Source organism: Meles meles, chromosome 8, assembly GCF_922984935.1.
Source record: "Meles meles chromosome 8, mMelMel3.1 paternal haplotype, whole genome shotgun sequence".
Classification (NCBI taxonomy): domain Eukaryota; kingdom Metazoa; phylum Chordata; class Mammalia; order Carnivora; family Mustelidae; genus Meles; species Meles meles.
Window position 1 is genome coordinate 53,938,011 of NC_060073.1, and position 26,842 is coordinate 53,964,852.

General features: G+C 42.7%; 1 protein-coding gene across 1 annotated transcript in view; it reads right to left on the reverse strand.

Moving 5' to 3' along the window:
* The window catches only part of SYT9 (synaptotagmin 9), a 200,432-nt gene that overhangs the window by 42,092 nt on the left and 131,498 nt on the right, over positions 1–26,842 (reverse strand). The window contains exons 4-6 of the mRNA XM_046017567.1: positions 13,012–13,132; positions 11,473–11,644; positions 9,281–9,410 (exon numbers count right to left, since the gene is read on the reverse strand). Coding sequence (XP_045873523.1) covers positions 9,281–9,410; positions 11,473–11,644; positions 13,012–13,132 — 423 coding nt within the window. The remainder of the gene's footprint in view (positions 1–9,280; positions 9,411–11,472; positions 11,645–13,011; positions 13,133–26,842) is intronic.

Genomic DNA, 26,842 nt, shown 5'->3' on the forward strand with positions numbered 1-26,842 from the left:
ATTACAATCTCTACAGATACTCAAAAGAATGCTGAGTTTGCATCCCAGTTAAAGGTAAGAAAATATTTGGTGGTTTTTTTTTTTTTTTTTTGGTATAACTAATTCAATACAAGAAAGAAGACTTGCTTGGAGCTACTGAGTGCTCTTGCCTTTGTCTGCTCATCAGTTTCCTTCACCAGCTGGAAATCCAATGCCCCATTAACACTAACCATGCCTACTTGTCCCAATGACATTCTGGCTGCTTGTAACAACTGGCACAGATTCTAAAAGGTTTGTTAATGTTTTTTAGATCCCAAATAGGTAAGATATCTTTATGTTCTTTGCAATTGGTTTTGCTTCAGTTACCCTACAGGTTTTATGGATACTGGCATGCTAAATCTCACCAATAAGAATAGTCTATTTTTTGAAAAAAAATTTGAATTAAAAAGTCCTTTATTTGTCTAAAAATATTTTTCTGCTATTTTTTCCTCTTTTTTTATCATCACAGACATGTGGAGTGAATCATTGCATTGTATAAAACCACTGCTAAAGTGTTTCCCTGGTGAGAAAAGCCAACTATGGACTCATGTCCTTGTCCCTTCTGATCAGTTCTCATTCACCTGTTTACCACTCATCATAGATGTCTTTGTGGTATTTCTGCTTCCTCTGTCTCTCATATAAAGAAGACTCTGAAGTACTCTAGCATCCAGCTATCTACTCAGCTTGAGAGGCCTTTCATGATTTACTCTGGTGCCTCATTACTGTTCTGAATATTTCTCAATTGGACTCAAAATTATCACCAGATGGCAGTTAAAAAAACACAACAAAAGAAACAATAGGCCCCAAATGGAGTCAGTTGTGCTAAAAGCCCCACGTCAGCAAACCAAGACTTAATACCTAACCTAACTGCAATTTCAACCTCTCCCAGAGGTTGTGGGTCACATCCAAGGGATGTGACCTTTAACCAGTCAATCCAGACTGACCTGGTCAACACTCATGAGGTAACCTGCCAACACCTCTCTCCCCTCAAAGGAAGGTGGTCTTGCTGGAAACAATCCACTCTTTGCTAGAACAACTTGCTTCCTTCACCTCCTTCTGCCTAGAGAAGGCTTTCACTCAGAGCTCCTTTCCACCTGCCAGATGGGGTGCTGTCCAATTCATGAATCACTGGATAAAGTCAGTAAGATCTTCAAATTTACTCAGTGGAATTTTGATTTTTTAAACGGTGGGAACAAAGGGAGGAAATGACCTCTTTTCATATCCTTCTCCTAAATGGAGAAAAGTTAATCAAAACTTGGAGTTTAATAAGGACTATTTTCATTTGAACAGCCCACTGCAAATGCAGCATCAGTATCGTTTACTTCTCGCCCTGAACTGACTTCTACTTTGGACTCTGTTGAATGGAAAATTGTGGAACTTTAGAACTAAAGGAACCCAGATACTTTCACTATATGTCTCATTCTTTCATTTATTCATCTATCTATTCATTCATTCTTTCATCAGTACTATCAATACCTATGTAACAGAGGCAGTATTTCCATTCTCTGCCAATCACATGGTTTCATGCAATGAATCCATGCCACATATTCCTATAAGCCAAGGGCAAATAACACAAGGTCAATCATCAGCAAGTCCCTCATGAAACAAGAATCTGGAAAGCCAGGACTTGTTGAGAGACAAGAGATACACCTAAATTCCAAACGTTCCCATGTTGGGAGGAAACCCTGGATATCTGAACATAAGGCATAAGTGGAGAGGAATCATGCTGGATATAAGGGATGTGTAAGCACAAGGAGTCGGGGTCCCCGCCATCCCCCGCCAAAAGAAAGACAAGATATAGCTTCAGTGACCTAAGAGAAGTCATTTTAGGTCCCCAGATGTTTTCCCTGATCTACCATATCAGCATACTTCCTGCACAACTTCCTAGGAGGTGGCAAAAATACAAAGAAATGCAAAAACCACTGGTTGTCTACCAGATCAGGAAACAGCCTGACCATATCAGAGACCATCAGTTCTGGTAAAACCCCCAGTGCTGTTTCAGAAGTGAGCAAGGCCCTGCTCTGGGCTCCAAGATAAGGAGCCCAAGACTCCAGTCGGCTTATATTGCTCTTGTGGCCCAGGAGCATGCCCACAGCCCCTTCTCCTTGTCTGACAGTTACCTCTGCTTCACTAGCTGATACGTCAACATATCAGCCCCTAGAAGGAGCACGAGCTTCACTAACACAGGATGAATGTACAGGCATGTTTTCTAAGTATGTCTGCACAACCCGTGTTCGCCTTTACAAGTGAGGACAAAGCTCCCCTTTCTCAATATTCATCCTAAATTTTATTTAACTTATTTTTCTTTTTATCCTAAACTTTAAATAAAAAGAACCTCTTCATCCTTGCTTGGTGGGGGAGGGCTTTGGAAGTTATGCTCTATGATTTTATTTGCTGCAAATGAAGTTTGCGTTGCGTGACAACTCCCCAGGGTGTAGTCTCCATCTGTAACTCACCAAGGACCAAACTCACATGAGTTTAGTTACAAAAGTTTCCACCAGCTGGGAGGAGGAAGTAGAGAGTCTTTGGCAGAAGAGATAGGGAGAGGGGAAGAGAGGCTCTCATGTGAGGTCCTGACTTCACCCCTCAGGCCCCAAATCCCAAGTTTCAGGTGGAGGAGGCTAAAGGTAGATGTGGTCCCTCTGTCAACACGGGGCCAGAGGAAAACGTAGAAATGGCCCCATGGGGTGGCCGGCTGGTTCAGTGGGTAGATTTGTGTGGTTCTTGAAATTGGGGCTGTGAGTTCAAGCCCCACACTGGTCATGAAGCCTATCTAAAAATAAAATCTTAAAAGAAAAATGAAAAGAAATGGTGACATAACTGAATGAGCATGCAGAGGGTGCCTGTAATGTCATCAAGACTCCTATAGCTCCCATGTGTCCCCGACGCTTGCAGGGTGTGGAAAGGAGGTGACTGTTGGCTGACAGGATTCAAGGGAGGTCCGGCAAGTGGGGAAGTGACCCCATACCAAGGCCTGCAAAGACTTCCCAGGCTTCCTAGGCCAGGCATCAAGTGGGAGGTGCTGACAGACCTCAGAGATCTACAGGGCTGGTAAGAGTCAAATCTGGGTTGGGTTAGTCTTGAAGGGGCCATGCTCCCAAGAAGAAATCATGCCTGGCTTGTACTGTGAGGACAGGTCACAAGTTCCATGAACAGAGATCCTTAGCACAGGCAGTGACAGTGGCATCTGATGGCCAACCACAAGAAGGACGATATCCCCAGTGGGACGAAGGTGTGCAGTCCGCCCCTGCCACTGGGCTTCCCTGTACCTGGACACCAGCTTGGGAATGATGAAGGAGAAGAGGCCTTGAGGAAGAAGGGAAATAACTATGGTAGGGAATTTGAACATGACATTTGACTGAATAAGCCAGAGAGACTGAAATAATCTAGAAAAGACCAGAAACATTAATTAGCAAGATCAAGATTTTTTATTTTTTTACTTCCTGTTCCTTACCAGGATGGTATTCATTTTAGAGAATAAAGAAACTTACATTTTTCTACACTATTTTAATGTACTTTAAAGGCTCCTTGTTCCCTCAGTTCCCATCCAGACCAAGTATCTTGTTTTCTGAGACACTGAGAACTTCTGTAGGATTATGTCTGGGAGTGAGGGGGGTCACAACATGGGGAAGAGACTGTGCTAGCATGTAGCCCTCCAGGAGCCACTCCTTATCGCCTCCGTTACTGCCCCTGACACATGCATTAGGCTCATGCTCACGGACCCAGTTCCTGAGCCACCCCTTCCAAAGGCAAAGCATGTGGTCACCGGACTCAGCTCATTCCCCACTTATCAGAACTGGATTCACAGGGAAGCTCTATTTTTAATTTCTTGAGGAATCTCCACACTGTTCTCCAAAGTGGCTGCACCAACTTGCATTCCCACCAACAGTGGAAGAGGGTTCCCCTTTTTCCACATCCTCTCCAACACACGTTGTTTCCTGTCTTGCTAATTTTGGCCGTTCTAACTGGTGTAAGGTGATATCTCAGTGTGGTTAGAATTTGAATCTCCCTGATGGCTAGTGATGACGAGCATTTTTTCATGTGCCTGATAGCCATTTGGATGTCTTCATTGGAGAAGTGTCTGTTCATATCTTCTGCCCATTTTTTGATGCAAAAACAATGAATACTGTTACACTGAAAACAAACAAACAAACAAACAAACAAAAACATAATGCTCTGGAAAAAAAAAAAAAAAGAACTGGATTCATGGTATTTCCAAAGACCTGCGAGGGGGCTGTTATAGGCGCCTCAGCTCCTTCTGAGTGGCAGCACTTTCCAGCTCTCTCCGTCCTGTCCCTTAGCCCACAATCTACCTCCCCCTCCCCCCACCCCCCAACAAACAGTCTCAGTTTTCTTCTCTGCTCATCTAGTCCTCACTGGGACCCAAGCCCTGCAACAGATCCAAACTCCTTTGATAAGAACCTGATCTCTTGCTCCGTTCTTTCCAGCCAATCCCTCCTCTTTCTGGAGAAACACTCCTGTTTCCTCAATTTTTTTTTTTTTTTTTTTAAATAACAATTTGCCCAAAGTGCTAAAGCCTCTGACTTCTTCACTTCAAAATCTGGGCATCAGGGGTGTTCTCCTGCAGCAATTTCTGCATCCCATCTGGGCCCTTCTCAGGAAGCTGGAGCGGGCACTGGCTCATATTTCTATGACCTCTGACCAATGGCAAAACAGGCCAGGGGAGACCCAACCAGAGCGATCAAACAGGAATGTGTGTACCTTGAAGACTCCAGGCAGGCTCTGGTGGGCACTTGATGGACACTTCCTAGAGCTGGTTCAAGGGCCTGTTCATGTAACTCCCAGGGGAGTCTGGGTAACTGATGTTTGCTTTAGATCTACAGCTGTAAGTTTACCCCTTGAAGGAGGCTCCAGAGGGTAGTTTCTGAATACTGTTCAAGCCACACCTGTTCCTCCATCCCTCAGCTGTATGGGACTGTTTAACTCTGAGTGGCTGGGGGCCCTGGGCTCAGCGAGGTGGCCCTGTAGACCAGCAGACCAGCCAGGAGCAGAACCCCATTAACCCCAGACACGCATATGTATAAGATGCTGAGCATGGAGAGAGGAGAATTATCCACACCTAAGCACAGCTTGAGTAGGACTCAGGGGTTTAGAATCTTATCTCTCTGCCAGTCAGGATAATGTTGCTGATTTTCACTCTATATTCTGATTGGATATTTGTCTTCTTACTCTTTTAGAAAAGTAAAATTTTATTTAGCTCAATAGCGTCTGTGTCTGGGCCTCCCATGAGCCCAGGTCACTACTCGATACTACACAGGTTATGCTGCACTATGGTGGGAAGCGATGAAAACTGGGAACGATTTTGATTCCTCTTGCTGGGGTTCATGATGGAGGCCAGCTCCACAGGTAGGAGGGTGGGAAAGGTGCTGGGATGGGGCCAGGCCAACACCACCTTCTCTGGGATATACTGGAGAGGGGGCTGCAATGGGAGCTCCAAGAGCTCGATCTCCTCCCGAGGCCCCAAGGAGGGGCTACTCCTGCCCCCAGGTCCCGGGCAGCCAGCTCTGGGGGAGTCTGCACCGCTTCCTAAGCCTTTGACATCATGGACAGTAAAGGGAGCTGTATTGGCTGACCTTTGAGTGTGCAGTGAAGCCATCCAGAAACTCTGCGAGAGAAATGGATTTTTTAACTTATTGGCTTTGAAGACTCCATCTGCCACCTGCCCTGGCAAGGTCAGGGCGTGTTGGAGGCAGCCTGGAGTCGGCTGCCAGATCTCTGCAGGGCTCAGGGTTCAGCCCTGACCTGGTCCCTCAGCCCCCAGCAGTGAGGAGCTTCTGCCAGCTCAGCCTCCCTCTATACTAAATCCTAACTACCCCATATTCTCTCTCTTCCCTTTCTCTCGTTCATTCACACCTGCATGCTTAAGTACACATGCACACACACGGGACTGGGACTTAATCGCTGTTTTTGTCTTAAAGCAGAACATTTAAACATTCGTAGAGTGTCTACGAAAAGAGGAGAAGAAACAGAACTTCAGTATGAGCATCTGTGCCCAGCCACGCCTCAAATGACCCCTTCCCTGGTACTTAGGTGATGGCTCCCCAGGATACGGGGGATGGGGAACTTCAGCTTCCCTTTCATGCTCTAGGACAAACACTGTGGATGAGAGTCCCATGAGGACACATGGCAGTCCCTCCCCAGGTGGGACGCACATAATAATGACCACGGCAGAGAACCTCATGGAGTGTCTTATGTGCCTGCCACTGTGCTCCCCATCCAGCCATTAGACCGTTTACTCCTCACAGCCTCCCTTGGGAGACACATGCTATTATGGCCACCGTGCAGATGAGAAAACTGAGATTCCGACAGAAACCCACAGATTGTGGGCAGCAGCACAGGGATATGAACACAGGCCCATCCCAGTGAGCATCTCTACCCTTGGGCTCCACTCCTCCCGCCTCCATCCTCACAGCTGTCCACACAGAGCGGTGCCCTCTCCAATCCTGCTTTTCATCTCAGCTGTTACCAGTGCCCCAATTCTGCTGGTTGCACCTTTATTTTTAAGAGGGGAAGTATGGTTTCCACTCTGGGGATGGATATAGAGTCCGGGACACATACTTCGAAGAGACAGGATGCCATGGGACAGAGAGACCCTCACCTCCCAAAGGTGCCTGGGCATGTGGTTCCACGGCAGCAGTTGAGAAAACCCCATCACGTCAGCTAAAGCCATTCTATCTGCTGCGACAAATGACTCCCCAAGTTTCGGTGGTTTAACCCCAAAAGCAAGGATTTCTCACTCACACAGCCGTCATATACACATTTGTGAAAGGCCAAGTGCTCAGGGTTTAGGGACTATCTCCTAGGTTTGCAAAGCCAGACAGCGCTTTTCCTCAGCTTCCAAGGTAGCTTCCAAAGCATGCTTTCTAGACTTCCCATTGGGTACAATGTGTGCATAGCCACTCGGGGCTCATGTGCAATGCCTCACCTGTCTTTCCTCCCCAGCAAGGGTATTGAGAGGGAGCTGCCTATGCACCAAATTGGGGCTCCTGTCTCAGCCCCACACCACACCCCTAAACCCCACTCCTTTCCCATCCTGTGTCCTGGGAAACGGAGAGCTCTGGGACACTCTGAGACCCTCCAGATTAAAAGCAAGAATTAAAGTCAGCAGAGACTCATAAGTGTGCAAAAAGTCCATTATAATTGTTCTGATGGCCATGCTTCCAGCAGACACAGGTGATTATGAGCCCCCACACGGACTCCTCTGAGAGCCCCACCAGGAGCTGGAGAAGCAAGGGGCAGCTGGGTCAGCATCTGTCTCCTAGCTACTTCTCAGGTGGTTCACAGGGGTAGTGGGTCTCCCATAGGAATTAATTTTGAATCCAGGAAAGAAAGAGTCCTAGCTTTGATAGCCCAGGGCAGAGGTATCCACAGGGACCTATAAATTAGGGGACCCTAGGTGCTGCTTGAATACACCCAATGGCCTGAAGCTCAGACCAGTGCATAAGACCTACACTGCTCTTCTCCTCCCAGTACCGCCTCCAACAAAGGGAGACTGTCCCTTCCTCCCCAGGCCCACAGCCTCTCCACAGATGCCCAGCATGCCAGCTTCAGCCTGGCTCTCCTGACTCTCAATGGCGGCAGAGCCCATAGTGATGACGCTCTTGTCTTGGCTGCTCAGGTTGGCTTTTGGAAGGAACAGAGCTGCCTACACTGGGAGAATAAAAGAGGAAAGTTCTCTGCCTGGAACCCATGCTCCTTGGAGTCTAGGTTCCCAGGGGCTCCCTGCCTTTCCCTTCCCAAGAGCAGGAGGAAGAATGCTACACGGACAATCTCACCTCCCTCCTTTGCACTCCAGTAGCAACTGCTGTGGATGTTAATGCTTATGACTGGGCATTTTAATGATCCGTTTGTGTGCCTTCTTCTGCCTCTCTGGTATCTATAAGCTCTTTGGAGGAAGGTTTCTTATTCCCATCTGTTTTCTTTATCCAATATGGCATTTCACTCTCACAAATGTTACCTAATGAATGCAATTTGTTTTTGAGAGAATGAGTTAGTAAATAAACAAGAGAGTGAGTCAATGGGCAAAGACGGATGGGGGAAGCATAAACGAGAAGTAAGGGAAGGGGATGGTGAGTGAATGAATGAATGTGTGGGGCAGAATGATGACTCACTGTATGCAAGGATTCACTCCTCTCTTCTTCCCTCCATACAGAACCCAGGTTTTCAGTTGGGCCTATTTCCACCCAGCAAAAGCATACATTTCCCACATGTGTCCATACGACTGTTCTGTGACCAAGTTAAATACAGGTAGATGTGTTGCAGGAGACATCAAGGAAAATCCTTTAAAAGAAAATGTGTGTGCTTTTGGCTTTTGTCTTTCCACCCTTCTGCGACCTGGAAGATATGTGTTGGTTGGAGCTTAGCAGCCATGTTATTCAATGAGGTAACCCCAAAAAACAAAAAACAAAAACACACCTGTACTTTGACAGTGAAGCAGAAAGACACAAGTCTAGGTCTCTATTGATCACAGAGCCACTGTAACACCCTAGATTGCCTTCTTCTGGACCTTTTAAACATTTTTATTTTATTTTAAATATTATTTATTTGTTTGTTTGTCAGAGAGAGAGAAAGAGAGAGCGCGCACAAGGAGGGGGAGCAGCAGGCTCCCTGCTAAGCAGGGAGCCGGATGTGGGACTCGATCCCAGGACCCTGGGATCATGACCTGAGCTGAAGGCAGATGCTTAACCGATGGGAGCCACTCAGGTATCCCTGGACCCTTTTTTTTTTTTTTAAATGTAAGAGAGAGATTTCCATGCATTTGTTGTTTTTGGGACTTTCATCACATGTAGTTGAAACTGATTCTAAGCAGCTTGTCTGGGATCACAGGTTAATGCTAGAGCCGGTCTTGGAATCTGGGTCTCTGCTCTCCCAGTCTCAAGTTCTCTCTGATGTTCCGCATACACCTCCCTATGGCAATCTGAAACTCCACACTCACCTAGATCTTGCAGACACCTTCCAAACGTCAACCCAAAGCCACAGCATGGAATCAGAGAATCCCGATCATTTTTGAAGACAAAGAAAGCAAGGGATGAGCGATCAACATTCAAAACCTACTAGATGGGTGGGGCGCATAGACTCAACCTTAGATTGAAGGCAATTTCCAACAGCCCAGGAAAGGCAGCCAGAGAAACTCACCGATGACCATAGACCCCGGTACACTCACACTTATGGTGGCTCCTGCATTTCAATAGCAAAGCATTTCTTCTTCTACAAAGTGCAACATGTGGGAGTAGGGTCTTACCTCCACCAGGGAATGCCAGTGTGCAATGGGCTTCCGAGGATATGACAGCATTTCACTCCAGTGGTCTCTGCCCAGCCTCTCAGCTTCATTGCCTACTTGACACACGCCGATGATCTCATTATGACCTACACTGTGAAAATGGCCCACAATAATTTTTTCTTAAAATTCTGGTATATAAGAGCAACAGCTACTCAATTAAACTAGTAGGAATGAGGGGAAGGGTGGTTCTTTTCCTTCTCACATTTAAAACTACAGGACAAGCTCAATAGCCAATAGAACTTGGGATCCAGTATTGTACTGGAAGAGGAGGAGTAGAGTGTGGCCATCACACACCTTGGCTTTTGTGACACTGGAATGGCTTAGTTTGTTCCTGATGCATGCTAAGGATGACAACTCTGGTTCTAGAACTAGGTTCAAACTTATATAACAAAAGGGAGGCCATCTGAAAGGAGTTCCTTGCATTAATGGCTGCTCAAATTCCTGTCAGAGGCAACCAAGTATGGGTAAGGGAGACATGCCATGTAGGGCAGCCATGGTCTGGAGCTAACAAAGGGGGCAGGGTGGAAATAGCTCCTGGGTCTTCTTACAATCCCTCTCTTCAGAGAACATGCGTTCTTATGCTCTCCCCTCCTTCCTTCCAAGCCCATCTTAGCTTCTTTGAGCCTACTTGATTTCCTCCTATAGAAAGATACTGAGCTCCTGTAACTTCAGGGTTAATATTTCTGAAAACTTCAGGGTACATCCCTGACTTGGGACAAATTTTCCCCCTTAGCAGTTTTTGGTTAGAAGTCGTCTGACTAACTAGAATGAAATCCTTTGACTCTTAGGGATCCAAACTCAAGGGCTTTCTTTTCCTTCCGGCAAAGATGAGTGGTTTTTCTCCTATTTGTATGTAGGGAGTAAGGGTGAGACATGGGTAGGGGAGTGTGAAGGATATTCAAGTCCACACTCATTAAAATCAGTTGCATGCAGAAGCCCCATGAATTCTGCCATGGATTTTTCCAGGCAGATTCATGGGTTTACTGAGAATTGAATTGAAGCAGAGCTCATATAATCAGATTTGTCGATGCGGGAAACTTGGCAATCACTTGAAAAAAGCTGGCCTAGCTTTCCACGGTTGGTGGGCAATGGCCCCTCCTGTGGGCTGACACTATTGGTGTTGCATTTCCTGCAGAGAAGACAGGATAAGGTCTATTGCCCGATGTGGGCTGTCACACCCCTGGGCTGCTGAGCCAAGCCATGTGTTCCCTGGGTTGGGAGACAGTTCTGCTTGACCTAGGCATCTGCTAGGAAGAGTGTTTGGGGTGCTGAAGCTGCCTTACTGACATTTCAGGAGTATGTGGGAAAATTCTTAGCTGCAAATAATATTTGTAAGATTATATTCGAAGTCAGAATGATTTTTTTTTTTTTATAATTGTGCCCAGACCACGTGGGAGGTTTCCAATTAAAAAGAGACTTTGCATTTCAGTCTAATGACTGGTTTAACATGTCTAATTCCCTGTTGGTACTTCCTTTGCATATTAAAATGACTGTTTTTCAAATCTGTCCTTTAAATACACAATTGGCTACAATGCAAGCTATAAATATCTCTTCTGTGCTGTATTAATTAGAAAGTCGAGCATCTTATACATTTTAATGTACCCTGTCATCCATACTGATTCTAGCATTTTCAAGAGAACATTTCTGTTTGCTTTCAGACTTAAGTGGATGGAAATGATCTTTATTAAACACACTGGGAGAAGGGAAAAAAATAACAGAGTTATTTAGAAATGTTGGTGGTGTGGCTAAAGGAATCACTCTGCTATTTTGAGTGGAATCTTCCCACAAAGTCCAGGCAGGATTGCGTGGGAGAAGATTAAGACCTATGGGGCCCCAGTTTCCCAGGGTGAGATTCTGGGGAGTGTGCAGGGATGGAGAGGGGAGGAAGAGGGGAGGAGGAGGGAAGGAGGAGAGGATAGGGAAGGAGAGAGAAATGAAAAGGGGGACAGTAAAGAAGCACTTGAATAATAGAACTCTTCAGCATGGTTTGGAAAATGCCGATTCCTTGTCAGTCAGCTTTCCCTGGGGCACTCCCCTGACTTATTTCCAGCAGCCTGGGATGCCAGCTGGGCATCTGTGGCCCCATTCCCCCCCTGCCCTCCCTGCCCCAGGTGCAGCAGACCTGCCCTTAGAGAGAGCTCCAGGCATCTCACCGGTCATAGTCCATGACAGCTATTGCCAAGTGGATTTGGTCAATGTTCTCGGGAGGGACGTCAAAGACTATGGCTTCGTTGTAAACAGGGTTCAGAGTGTTCCTCTTGGTGGATGTTTTCCTCTTCTTCAGTCGTCTGCCATCACACATCAGCGATACTTTCACGTAGGGATCTGTACAACCAGGAGACGCAGGGGGACTGTGAGGATAGATGTGGGTTCAGGGGGCAGTTTCATCACAGTGGGGTTCTACAGATGATGCAATGCTGAACTCCCTTATTTGCCTGTGGCCTGGAGTTTGAGGATTTTAATTAATATGATGTCTGGGCAGCAACGAGAGTTAGGATAATGAAGGCATTCATTCAAGAAAAAGCACAGGACTCTGTCTCCTCAAAGTGTGTGGAATTTAAAAAGAGTGTGAAAATATCTGTTATCAAATAAGAAAACGTTCCAGCTAGGACCTGCCTGGCTTCAACGGGGAGAGACACTAAACAGGCTACAGGCCCTGAACTCTGAGCCACCCCAGAGAATCTTCCTAGACACCATGTCTTTGGGAAAGGGACAGGGAGAACACCTAGATGACAGGGAGAACTTTGGGGAGTGCAGAGCTGCCATGGAAAGCTCATGCCATGGCAGCATGGCAGGGAAAGAAAGGGCAATGGCTTGGTTGTGGTGCAACATGGGCAGAGGGGGACAGGTGACAAGGCTCTTTCCTGCTTCCAGTGAGACTTTTCTGGTTCCCCCTCACTCTTCTTCTGCTCAGTGGGGCATTCCCTCTCTCCTCACCTGCACAACCACTGACTCCTGGTACACTGTCCAGAAGGGATTCAGAGGACCAGAAGGGGCCACATCTTTTTCCTCTGGGAAAAATACTAGAGGACAAGAAGCAGACTATATTGCATCCAGAGTCCTTTGATTTCTGTGATCAACAGCCAGTGGATTGGGTGTTTTACGACCACATTTTGGGAACCCCTGCGGAGGTCGTAAAATAGGAACTGCATATGGGGGCATTTTTTGCTATGGTTTAGAATTTAAATGTACATATTTGATTCACTGGCAATACCAAACTACATTGTTCATTGATGAGTTTTTTATGAGGCTATAAGATTGTTTTTTTCATCTTCCATAAGCCTGAGATAGTGATTGCTTATGTAAGAGGAAAGACCCAGTTAGATAAACTCTATCAGCATGTGCAAACTGTAGGACCAGTTCACAATTATGGTGAAGAGGAATTGAGAGAGAATAATAATGATTATTCACATTAGGTAGCATTTAGTATGTGCCCGATACTATTCTTACGTTTTTATGTGCATTAACTTACTTAATCTTACAACAACCCAATGAGCCAGATACTAGTATTAGCCTCATTTTACAGACGGGGTATCCAAAGCACAGAGAGGTTAAGGGACTTGCCCAGGGTCACACAGCCTAGTGCTAGGATTAAACCTAGGTAGTTTGGTTCCATGCACCTCGCAACTCTACCAGAGACTTTGTAAGGCTCTAGAACCCTATAAGGCAGTCTGAATTTGAGAATGTCCCACCTGAGGCTCCTGTTATGTCCATTGCCTTTAAATTCCTTGCTTTTATAATGGTAATGGTCAGCCTGCCAGCCGTTGGAAGATAGCAGAGGGAAAACATCAACTCTCCAAGATCCACATTGTCCTGTTGAGAAAGCAAAAAGGGAAGCATTAGAAAGTGTCTGAGTCCGGGTGCATAAGGATGGCTACAGGGCAGCACTAGAAGGGAAGCACTTCTCCTTTTGCTCCTCTTGTGAGTCCCCACCGTCTCTCCCTGACGTCAATCCCACGGAGAACCTGAGCCTTAACTATTTCCCACATGGTCCCCCATGTGGCTCCATTCATAGTGCGACCGCAATCCCCAGGGTCCCCAGGACAAAGCTGCCTGAAGAAGGGCTCTGTAGGACTGCATGGCCTCACCAACAGCCCAGACACCCTCTGTATACAGCCCCCTGTGGCCTCCTGCAGCCTCTCAAACAGGTCCCCACCCAGCCCCTCCCCACTTCCTAGGGAGCTCCCCCACTCCCCCGAGCTTTCCCCACAGGCCCCACATCAGTCAGCAAAGTCCTCCCAACAATCACCATCCCTATGCTGCCTTCTCTTACAGCCCTCCACACTCCCCAACACAGCACCCCCAGAGCGGCCATAATACTTCCACACACTCCCGCAAACGCACACATGTGCATGCACACACACACACAGACACACACGGACACAACCTTCCACCCGCCAGAGCACTGCACACAACCCGGTCACACACTAGGTGTGTAGACCAACACACAGCACCTCTAGATCCTGAAATACCTAGTACCTACCATCCGGCTCTAGATGAGGGCCCTGCAGACCCACAGGTGCCATCCAAACGCAGACATTCACCCAGCCCTGCCCATGTCCAGCCTCACACAGAGCCCTGTGTGGGTTCCCTCCAGGGAGATGGGTGGTGACCCCCTGCTGGTGGCCTTGGGACAGGTTGGGGAATTCCCACTTAACTGTAGCTCTGGCCTTCTCTTGGTGTGTCCCTGTGGAGCCCCTGTTGCCCTCAGAGGGGGAAGACATCACCTCAGACAGTGTATAGCCATTCAAGTAGGTCAGAAGAAATGGTTTTTCTCCTTTTTAGCCCAGGGAGAGTGTTACCAGAAAGGGGGGAGGTGGGAAGCCAGTTTATTTAGTTTCAATTTCTATGATACCTAATGTTATCAAGCTGGGTGCCTGTGTCTAATTAATACAGTTTCATCCTGACAATGCTCTGGGGAGTCTGGGTTTTGCCTTCAACATCCACAGCCTCCCCTCCTCTTCGATTCTCCAAGGATGCTTCTATTTTTAGAAGCCAAGATTCAGCTTTGGAAGGTCACCTCGCCCAATCTCCCTGCCTTGACCGCTTCTGCAGGAAGATGAGGCAAAGGGAATCTGCTTGGTCGCTAAGGCAGATGGATTGCTCTGCATCTCTGTGCATTGTTTGCCTTGTGTAAATAAATGACCTCACTTGGCAGGCCAGGTTCTCCTGGATCCTGGAGCCCAGACCTGTCTGGGCCTTTCTGTCTGGGGCAGAGTGAGGCGGACAGACAAGAACTCTATGGGAGTGGGGGTGTTACATGCGACAGGCACTGGACCGTTTCATGCTGCTGGACTCCCCATCGCAGGATGGGTGTCTGCCCTCCCTGAAGAGGGAGGATCTGACCCAGCTTCCTGCTGGGGAGAAAAGAGAAGCAACAGCTGTTCCCCCAAATTATCTTTTTCCTTCTACACTCCTTGCCCTACTCCTTTGCCCTTTGACTTCTCCTGCCTGCCTTAAGCAGAAAAGGCAAAACACCTTTCCTCTCTCGGGGGGCTGCTCACTGTACCTACCTCACCACCCCCTCCTCTCCTCCTGCCCAGAAAAATCTGACTTTGACAAAGGAAACAGGAGTGACATTTTCTTCCCAACATAAATCCCATTAACAAATACTCACAGTATGGCTCTTTTGCTCATGAGTTAAAAGAAAAAAAAAATCAAGCCTCAGACTTGGTGACAGAGTATTCGAAAGGTCAACCAGGGCTAAAGATCACATTTGTACTTCCAAAAACAACAACAACAACAACCCAAAATTAAAGACCAAATTAAGTTACCAAAGACAAAATGCTTGATTTGATTTCCAAGTGCTTTAAAAATAAAACAGTTAAGGGGCGCCTGGGTAGCTCAGTCATTAAGAGTCTGCCTTTGGATCAGGTCATGATCCCAAGGTCCTGGGACGGAGCCCCCCATTGGGCTCCCTGCTCAGTGGGGAGCCTGCTTCTCCCTCTCCCACTACCCCCCTGCTTGTGTTCCCTCTTTCACTGTTTCTGTCAAATAAAAAATAAATAAATAAAATATTTAAAATAAATAATAAAACGGTTAAAATTTTCTAAGTCATGTAAGTAAAAATGATAAAATTCAAATATAGAAACTTTTAGTGAAACAGTAAAAATAAGCCTTTTTCTTATGTATATATACCATCTCTGTCACTCCTTTTCCCAGAGTAACACTGTGAATAATCTCTATTTTTCTTGCTATCCACACATCCATCCATTCACTCACTCCCTTATTCTTTCAACATTGGCTATGGTTGTGATGGTGGAGCACTGCTCTTTTCCAGGTGCTGGGCGCTGTTTTAGCAGTGGGGGAACATCACACTCCATCCCTTAAGGACAGACTTGAAATAACACCTAATGTTAATTTTGCTCTTTCCCCACCAGCTGATGTTGATTTGGGGTCAAGAACCTATAAATCCCCATGTCTGCCAACATTCCCTTAAACCACTGGTTCTCAGTTAGAAGCAAATGTTGCTGTCCTGGGGGACATCTGGCACTACCTAGAGAGATTTTTTACTATCCCATCTGGGAAGGCAGGTGTTCCAACATCCAGCAGGTAGAGGCCAGGGATGCTGCTAAACATCCTACAATGCACAGGGCAGCCCCCCCTACAAAAAGCTATCTGGTTCAAAATGTCAATAGTTTCAAGGTTGAGAAACTGCCTTACACAGAGGTACTTATATTGTCTGTAAAATTTTTTCTAGAATGCTGATAAAAGTCAAATATAAAAGGGTAGTGGAGTATTTCGCTTCTTTTTTGCTTGACAAGAATCAGATATGCAGACTGTCACTGGTGGCTGTGTGCCCTGGGGGAGATAAGGGGAAGGAAAATGTCATGTAAAGAAATGCTTCATTTGCTCCTGCTTTGTGTGGCCAAGTTCAGTATTGTCAGAAAAATATATTGGGAATTTATAGCAAGTGGTGAGTGAATTCTCCACCTGCCAATATGTAATGTGATATGTTTGCCTATAGTGGTCTGTGATAGCTCTAGTTTTTGTCTAATTAGTGCACTTTTGTATTCCTCTTCCTAGGTTCTTCTGATGAGTTCCTTTCCAATTCCATCTGCTGCAGGAATTCAGGCTTAGCAAAATAGTCATGCCCATGTCTGTTGTTGTCTATTCAGGGATGAATATGGAACCCAAGCAAGGCCACTTAGGGACCATTCTGAGATTGAAAAATTGATACTGAAATGGAGGAATTATCATTTTATTGGGATTATTCATTGAGAAGATATGAAACTAGATTTGTAAGGTTTTTGTACTGTATATAGCACACATAGTATAATATTACTTCAAGTTAGGCTGTGTATGTTAAATATGCACACTATAAACCCAAAAGAAATGACTAAAATATTAAAAGGATGCTAATATGCCAAAAAAGAAGATAAGATAGATGCTTTAAAAATATTAGATTAATCCAAAAGAAGAGAGAAAAGAAAGGGAAAGAGAGTAAGATTAGAAGAGACAAATCTGACAGGAATAGAAAACAAACAATAAGATCGTAAGTTTAAACCCACTATCTCCACAAATACATTAAATGTAAATGATCTAAGCATCCAGATAAAAAAAAAAGATTGATTCAGTAAAAGAGCAAGACTCAATTTTCTGGTCTCTGTAAGAAATTACTTTGACTATAAAGATATAAGTAGATTAAAAGTAAAAGAATAAAAAAAAGATATTCCATACTAACACTAATAAAAAAAATCTGGGGTGATTATATTAATATCAAAGTATAGGTCAGAGCAATTAATACTACCAGGGCAAAAAGGATCATTTTATTATGATAAAGGGGCCAATTCATCAAAAGCATATAAAAATTCTAAATATTTATGCATCAGATAGCACATTTTCAAAATACAAGAAGCAAGAGCTGGGCGCCTGGGTGGCTCAGTGGGTTGAGCCGCTGCCTTCGGCTCGGGTCATGATCTCAGGGTCCTGGGATCGAGTCCCGCATCGGGCTCTCTGCTCGGCGGGGAGCCTGCTTCCCTCTCTCTCTCTGCCTGCCTCTCTGTCTACTTGTGATCTCTCTCTGTCAAATAAAAAAATAAAATCTTAAAAAAAAATTATAAAAAAAAAAAAGAAGCAAGAGCTGATAGAATTGTGAGGATAGACAAGTCAGAGGTTTGAATAGTTGAACAACACTATCAACTGACTGGGCGTAACCAGTGGCATTACAAAAGTACTCACCAAACAGAAGCAGAACACACATTCTTTCCAAGGGCACCCAGAACACAAAACAAGAAAGACGATATTCTGGGCCACAAACCAAGTCTCAATTAAATTTGAGAAGATTCAAAGTGTATTTTCTGGCTGCAGTGCAAATGAATTAGACATCAGCAACAAACAGGTATCTGGAAAAATCTCCAAATATTTTGAACTAAATATCATACTTCTTCTTCTTTTTAAAAAATATCACATGGCTCAAAGAAGAAATCAAAAAAGGATTTAGAAAGTATTTTGACTGAACTGAAATGAAAGCATGACATATTAAAATTTGTGAAATGCAGCTAAAGTAGCCTTTAAGGGGAAATTTATAGGACCAAAATGTCTCTATTAGACAAGAAGAAAAATCTCAAATCAATGACCTCAGCTTCCATTCTAAGAAATTAGAAGAAAGGAATAAAAACTAAAAAGGATAAATAAAAATAAAGTAAGCAGAAGAAAGGAAATAATAAATATATATTTTTAAGATTTTTATTTATTTATTTGACAGACAGAGACCACAAGTAGGCAGAGAAGCAGGCAGAGAGAGTGAGAGGGAAGCAGGCTCCCTGCCGAGCAGAGAGCCCGATGCGGGACTCGATCCCAGGACCCTGAGATCATGACCTGAGCCGAAGGCAGCGGCTTAAACCACTGAGCCACCCAGGCGCTCAGGAAATAATAAATATTAAATAAAATATTCTAAAGATGTAGACTTCAAACAATATAGTAATCACTAAAAAAGTAACAGGTATAACAAAGCAAGACCCAAGTGTATATGCTTTCTATAGGAAACCCACTTAAAATATCATGACAAGGGACCCCTGGGTGGCTCAGTGGGTTAGGCCTCTGCCTTCGGCTCAGGTCATGATCTCGGTCCTGGGATCAAGTCCTGCATCAGGCTCTCTGCTCAGCAGGGAGCCTGCTTCCTCCTCTCTCTCTCTCTCTCTCTGCCTGCCTCTCTGCCAACTTGTAATCTCTCTCTATCAAATAAATAAATAAACTCTTAAAAAAATATATCATGACAAAGCTAAATTAAAAAGATTAAAAACAATTAGGCCATGTAAACACTACTCAAAAGAAAGTTTTAGTGACTGTATTAATATCAAAGAATATTTAAAATCAAGGAATAGTGCCAGGCAGGAAGGGTCAAATCATCAAGAGGACATAACCTTAAATGTGTATGTAATCTACCAACAAAAATTCAAAATACATTAAACAAATCTGATAGAATTAAGAAGGGAAAGGCAAACTCACAAGTGGAGTTGGAGATTTCAACACTGCCCTATCAGTAACTGACTGAACAGGCAAGCAGAAAAGAAGTGAGGATATAAAAGACCTGAGCAATAATAACAACTAATCTGACCTGTCATTTACTTTACCCATTATTACTCCATCTAATAACAACAAAATACATATTTTTTTCAATTATACACCAAGCATTCACCAAGATAAACCATGTTCTGGGTCATTAAAAAAAATTCTCATTAAATTCAAGAAGACTGAAATCATACAAAGTCTGTTCCAAATAAGACTAAAATGAAACTAGAATGCAATCATATCTATCTGGAAAATCTGCAAATATTTGGGAATTAAATAATACTTTTCTAAATTACCCACAGGTCAAATAAAAAAACCCGCAGGGATATTAAAAGTTAATTTGAATGGAATGAAAATGATAATACAGTATATCAAAATTTGTAGGACACAGGCTAAGCAGTGCGTATAGGGAAATGTACAGCATTTAATGTTTACATTCTGGAGCTCCGCTGCCTCTGTTGGTTGGGCCTCTGACTCTTGATTTCAGTGTAGGTCATGATCTCATGGGTCAGGAAAGTGAGCCCCACTGCAATCTCTGTGCTCAGCGGGGAGTCTGCTTGAAGATTCTCTCCTCTGCCTCCACCCCCCCTTTCAAATAAATAGACAAGTCTTTTAAAAATGCTAACATTCAAACAGAGGTATCATTAAAAATAGTGATCCAATCTTCAACTTAAGAACACACACACACAAAACCAGAAAAAACAGGAGAAAGTCAAACACAACATAGATAAAAGGAAGGAAACAACAAATGTAAGAGTAGAAAACGATGAAAAACAAAAAATGGAAACACCTAGAGAAAAATCAATGAAACCAACATCCTAGTAAGACTGATCAAGAGGGTCCCTGGGTGGCTCAGTCGATTAAATGTCTGCCTTCAGCTCAGATCATGATCCGGGAGTTCTGGGATGGAGCCCTGCATAGGGCTCCTTGCTCAGTGGGGAGTCCACTTGTCCCTCTCTCTGCCCCTCCCCCAGGTTGTGCTCTCATTTTCTCTCTCTCTTTCAAATAAATAAATAAAATCTTAAAAAAAAAAGATGATCAGGAACAAAAATTAGGAAATATTATAAATTAGGAATGTATAGGAATAAAGGAAATCATTATAAAAATGGAATTGGGTACATCTACACAGATATTACAGATATTAAAATATATTAAAGAAATATTATGAACATTTTTATCCCAATAAATTTGACAACTTAGATAAAATGAACAGATTACCTGAAAGTCAAAAAAACACCATACTAAAGAAAAAAAAAAAAGATAACCTGAATTGTTTTATATCCACTAAATAAATTGAAATAATAGTTAAAAACCTTCTCACAAAGAAAAGTCAAGCCCATTTAAGAAAGACATAATGCCAATTCTATGTAAGCTCTTCCAGAAAGCAGAAGAGGTGGTAACATTGCCCTACTCATTCTACGAGGATGGCAATAACCTGAGACTAAAACTGGACAAAGATATTATAAGAAAACTACAGACTAGCATCCTCATGGACACAGACACAATTATCCTTAATAACATTTTAGCAAATTAAACCCAGCAATGTACTAAATAGGAGATAAATCCTGAACAAGTGGGATCTATCCAGGGAACACAAGTTTGGCTTAACATTTGAAAATATTAATCAAAGCAAATCACCATATCAACACACTATAAAGGAAAAACCATAATGACAAACACAAAGCGATCATTTGAAAAAAGTCAATACCCATTCAGATAGATGTTCCTAGCAAAGTAGGAATAGAAGCGGGCTTGTTTCTATTAAAAAGAAACCTATAAAAAAACTACAGTTAACATTAAAGTTAATGATGATAGACTTTCTCCCCTAAATTAGGAAACGAGGCTAGGACATCTGCTCTCACCACTTCTATTTGACATGAGCTAGAGGGTCCAGACAGTGAAATAAGGCAGAAATGAAAGATAAATACCTTAAAAAGGAAGAAGGGAAATTGCTTTATTTGCAGGTGCAATGATTGTTTATGGAGAAAATCCTTAGAAATCTATAAAAAGCTACAAAAACAAGTTTATCAAGGCCAACAAGGTTAATACAAAGGCAACATTATTTCTATATACTAGAAATGAAACACTTCAGAACTGAAATTTTAAAATACATGTACATTTATTTACTTATTTTTATTATTATTTCAAAAAAATTTTTTTTTGAGAGAGAGTATGTGAGTGTGGAGGGGCAGAGGGAGGAGAGAGAGAATCTTGAGCAGATTCCATGTTCAGCACACAGCCTGATGCGGGGCTCGATCCCACAACCCTGAGATCATGATCTGAGCTGAAATCGAGTCAGATGCTTAACTGACTAAGACACCCAGTTGCCCCCAAAATACATTTACATTTATACTCACAGATAAATTTAGCGTATTATGTGTAAGACCTGTACAATGAAAACTACAAAACACTGCTGAGAAAATTAGATAGGAAACATATAAATGGAGAGATATTCCACGTTCATAGATCAAGAGAGTCAATGTTGTTAAGATACCAGTTTTCTGTAATCTGTAAATTCAGTGCAATTCTAATCAAAAACCAAACCTACCATTAGTAGATGTTGACAAACTGATTCTAAAATGTATATGGAACTATAATGAACCCAGAATAATCAAAATAATTTTGGAAAAGAAAAACAAAATTGAAGGACTTAACACTACCTGACTATGAAGCACAGAATAAAACCACGGTAATCAAGAATCAAGGAGGTGTTGGCAAAAGGACACATATACTAATGAATGGAACAGGATGAAGCGGCCAGAATTAGACCCTTGTTTATATGGCCATAAACCATACCAAGGAACCACATAATTTAATGAAGAAATGATACTCTTTTTAAAAAATAGTGCTGGAATAGTTGGACATCTATTTGGAACAACAACAAAAGAAGTATGATCTTCCTTCACATGACATGGAAGAATTTGATGGAAGTGGAGCATGTAAGAACTGAAACTGAAAGTGCTAGAAGAAAGCACAGGAGAAAATGTTTGACTTTGCGTTAGATTCCTTAGATGGACATAAAAAGCACAAAGCATCAGAGAAAAAAAGTGATATCTTGTGCTTCATTAATGTTAAAAATCTTTCGCTCTTCAAACTCATTCTTAGGAAAGGCAAAGGTTAAGTAAGCCACAGGCTAAAGGATCATATTTGCATAACATACAATCAATAAAGGACTTATATCCAGAATACATAAAGAATTCCTAGAACTCAGAGAGAAAACCTAACGAAAATACGGGCAAAAGATCTGAACAGACAGTTTGTCAAAATTACATTAAACCATAGTGACATACCACTACACACCCACTCGAAGAGCTAAAATGAAAGACTGACAGTATGAAATAATGCCCAGGATGCAGGACAGTGGACTCTCACGAGCTCTACTGGAAATGCAAATGCTAAAACCATTTTGGAAAAACTGTTTGGCGGTTTCCCCTCAGCTGCACATACACTTGTTGAATGACCCAGAAATACCACATCTGGTTATTTCCCCAAGCGCAATAAAATCACACACCCATCCAAAACTTGTATGCACTTGTTGTGAGCCCACACGAAAAAGAAACCCAAATGTAACATCAAATGGTGAATGGACAAAGTGTGGTATATTCATACGACGGAATACTACTCAGCAACCAAATGGAAAACTACTAATGTGAGAAACAACACAAGTACACCATGAAAGTGTTACCCTGAGTGAGAGGATCTACACACAAAAGGCAACACTGTATGATTCCCTTTATGTGACATTCTGAAGGAAGCCAAATGACAGTGACACAAAGTGATCTGTGGGAACGTGGGACTGGGGGTTGGGAGGAGGGGACTGATTGGAGGAGCACTGGGAAACTTCTGGGGTGACAGAAATAGTCTATGTCACTATTCTAGTGGTGGTTACATGACTGTACACATGTGACAAAGCTTGTACACTTAAAATTGGTTTGTTATGTATAAATTAATAATGGGCATTAAAATTCTGAAAAGACATATTTTGCAGAGGACTCTACTTTTGTCTTCTACTTTTACTGCCTTGAGTTCAGAGACTATGCCTTAATGATTTCAACCCATTTGAAATATTATGCTATTCTTTCCTACTTCTGTCCCATTCCCTTGTGCTCAAATGTGCTCAATGCGGATTGTCCATTTGCCAGGGCTGAATTTCCATGTGTCTGTTATATCAAGCTTGTTCATTTTGTAACTAAATCTTCTTCCTCCCAGAATTTAATTAATTATGCTTTTGTCTTTTAAAATACATTTTTTTTGGTTTTGCTTTGTTTTTTGTTTTGTTATTTTATTGCGGTTCACAGCCAAATTAACAAATGTTTCAACTATGGTGAAAGTATTTCCATTTCTTTGCTCACTGCAAAGAAAACTGTGGTTTCTTAAAACCCACATCATTATCCCCTTTTGAGATACATTTTTGAGATACATTTTTCATTCTGCTTGAGTGTGTCCTTGAGAATTTTTTTCCAGAAAGGGTTCACAGATTGTTAAAATAATCTTTTTTTAAAGGATATGTAAAAGATTTTATTTATTTATTTATTTGATAGACAGAGATCACAAGTAGGCAGAGAGAGGAGGAAGCAGGCTCCCCACAGAGCAGAGAGCCTGATGCGGGGCTCGATCCCAGAACCCTGAGATCATGACCCAAGCCAAAGGCAGAGGCTTTAACCCACTGAGCCACCCAAGTGCCCCTAAAATAATCTTTACTGTGTTCTAATTCTTAAAAGAAGTTGGCTGGGCACAGATTTTAGGTTAAAATTATTTTCTCTTAGAATCATTTTACATTGTCACAATGTCTCCCAAGTACTTCATGTTCCAGCTGGGTGTTTGATGCCATTCTTTTGTTGATTTTTTTTCCTTTCAAGGAGATTTTAAGATTGTCGCTTTGTACTTTTACTTTGTACTTTACACCTTCTGAAATTTCCCCAAAAGATATTTAGATATCTTGTTTTCACTGATCTTTCCTGGTCCTCAGTGATCCATGTTAATTCGAATTCTTCTTTTCTTTTAATGTCTTTTCTTCCAGTGATCAGATAATCTATTTGTTTACTTTGGACCATGATGGTGGTTTTCCTAAGATATCCCTAATTGCCTATATTTATAATTAAAGGGTCAAAACAAAAGTCTTCTACTTCTTATGCCCTTCGTAGTTCCTTTACTATTATTTTATGAGGGGCCTCAAAAGGGAGTGGAGGTTATCTCATATTTTTCATCTGATGTATTTAGGTAGAAATTCTGATGACCTGTTCCTTAAGACTACCTGTATGATACTAACATCACCAAAATTAGAGAACTTTGGCTTTACAGAAGCTTACACAGTTAGGCAACAAGAATCATTATCAACAGATTTTGATACCCCAGTTTCCTCAATACTGGTGAGTACCACTGTACTGGAGGTCCCCAAGACCACCCTCAGGTTTGATGAGTCTCTAAAAGGACTCTTAGGACCCAGAAAGGCTGTTATTCTCAGTTACAGTTTATTACAGCATAACGACTCAGATTAAAATCAACAAAGGAAAAAGATACAAGGGTGGGGTCCAAGAGAAACCAGTTGTCCTCTCCTAGTGGAGTCACACAGACAGCACTTAATTTTCCCAGCCTTGATGTGTGACAACACATATCAAATACTGACAACTGGGAACTTACCTAAACCTTGATGTCCAAGATTCTTATTGTGGGTGGCAAAGAGTGTCCACATGACTGACCTTAACTAGTCAGACTTCATTCCCTTCATCAGAGGTCAAAAAGCATGGCTCAGGGCCCTAGGCGAACAAAAACAGGTGTTCACCATTATCGTATCATTAACATAAAACATCTGGTGTGGCCCAAGGTCTTATATAAAGAACTCTTATCAGGCAGGATATTCTAAGGGCTTAGAGGTTATCTCTCAAGAACCAGTCAAGACCAGTCCTTTCTTTACAGTGTGTAGGGTTTGAGTACCCCAAGCTCACTTGAGTAAACCCTTTACTGAAGGCACACAGTGCTCTCATTTCAACTTGCCTTTTCACACTTATTTTTCTGTACTGGAACAGGGAGAGGCAGTTGTAGTCCAATGCTTTTGTACCCAACCATAACCCAGCGATCAACAGTTGATGTAATGGAAGACACTCTGGAAGGAGGTTAATGAACAGCAGGGCCTGGCAGAGACCTTAGGTAAGATGAAGGTTGACAATGATGCACTTAAGCTAGAAATCTACAACAAAAAGATAATTAGAATGTTTCTATATGTTTGAAAATGAAGAATACAAATACAATACCTTCCAAATACATGGGTACAAGTAAAAATCACAATAAAATGAGAAGTATATTGAACTAGATAATAATGAAAATAACACATTTCAAAATACGTACACTGCTGTAACATTACAATTTATAAAATGAAACATATATTCAGTCCGTGGGCCCCTTGGGACACAGAGTTCCTGAAATCCTTGTAAATTCTTAAGTGATAAAGAGAACTAGGAGCATCTTTTGTTCTACTGAAGCAACTCTGTGTGGGCTCCTGGGATGGGGCTGGTCACCAGAAAGACCAAGCCATGGTAAGAAGCTTGGAATGTTCATCCCCACCCCCTGTTCTCCAGAGGAGAGTGGGATGGAAGGGGGTCCATAAGTGTTCATGCCTATGTGAGGAAGGCTCCATAAATTGCCATAGGCCTGGTTCAGACAGCTCCCCAAATGGTGAACTTATCTGTATACTAGAAAGGTGACACACCCCAACTCCACAAGGACAGAAGCTCCTATCCTCCAGGACACTTCCCGGTGTATCTCTTCATCCAGCTGTTCATCTGTCTACTTTATCATGTCTTTTAATAAACTGGTAAAAGTGAGTAAGTATTTCCCTGAATGGTACAAGCTGATCAGCAAACAATCAAATCCCAACAGAGGAGAGGCCATGGGAATTGTTGCCAAATGAACAGAGTGGTGAGTAACCTAGGGACCCACTAATGACTGGCATCTGAAGTGGCAGGCAATCTCATGAGCCGAGTCCTTAACATGTGGGATCTGATGCTATCTCCAGGTAGATAGTATCAGAATTGAGATTAAGTTTAGGGTACCAAGTTGGTGTCGCAGAAATGTTTGCTGTGGGAAAACTCCACATGTTCTGTGTCAGAGGTGTCATGAGCATGGTAGTTGCATGAGAGTAAAGGAGAAACACATAGGAAGAGAATGGTAGCGGTTTTTCTACATAAACGCTTAAAAATCTGCCGTATGCAGGGACACCTGGGTGGCTCAGTGGGTTAAGCCACTGCCTTCGGCTCAGGTCATGATCTCAGGTTCCTGGGATCGAGTCCCGCATCAGGCTCTCTGCTCCGCGGAGAGCCTGCTTCCCTTCCTCTCTCTCTGCCTGCCTCTCTTGTGATTTCTCTCTGTCAAATAAATAAATAAAATCTTAAAAAAAAAAATCTGCCGTATGCAGATTAAGGGGCAATTTTTAGCTTTAAATGCGTAACATGGGACAAAATAAGGCTGATTATTGGTGATCAAAGCATCTACCCGAAGAACTTGGGGAAAGAACAACAAATTAAACTCAAAGTAGAAAGAAGGAAATAATAACTATAGGAGAGAAATTAATGAACTAGAAAACAAATGTATTTAAAGAGAGTCAAAAAGTCAAAGAAAGCCAAAGTTAGTTTTTAAAAAGCTAATGAAAATTGCTAACCTTTTTTCAAGACAGAAAAAAAAGAGGAAGACAGGGGAATTAAAAAAACACAAATAACCATGTAATGGTTGAAAATGGAACACCACTACAGATCTTTACTAAAAACATTAAAAAGACAAAAAAAAAATTTATAGACAACTTTATGCTTATAGATTTTAAAAATTAGACCAAAAATTAGACAAAATTGATGAATTTTTCAAATCACAAATTTTATAAAATATAATAAAAATAAAAGACTGAATTTTTGTTGCTTATTAAAGAAACCGAATCTGTAATTAAGCACCTTTCAGGCCCAGTTGGGTTCACTGGGGAATTTTTAAAATATTTGGAGACCAAATAAAGCCAATATTGTGCAA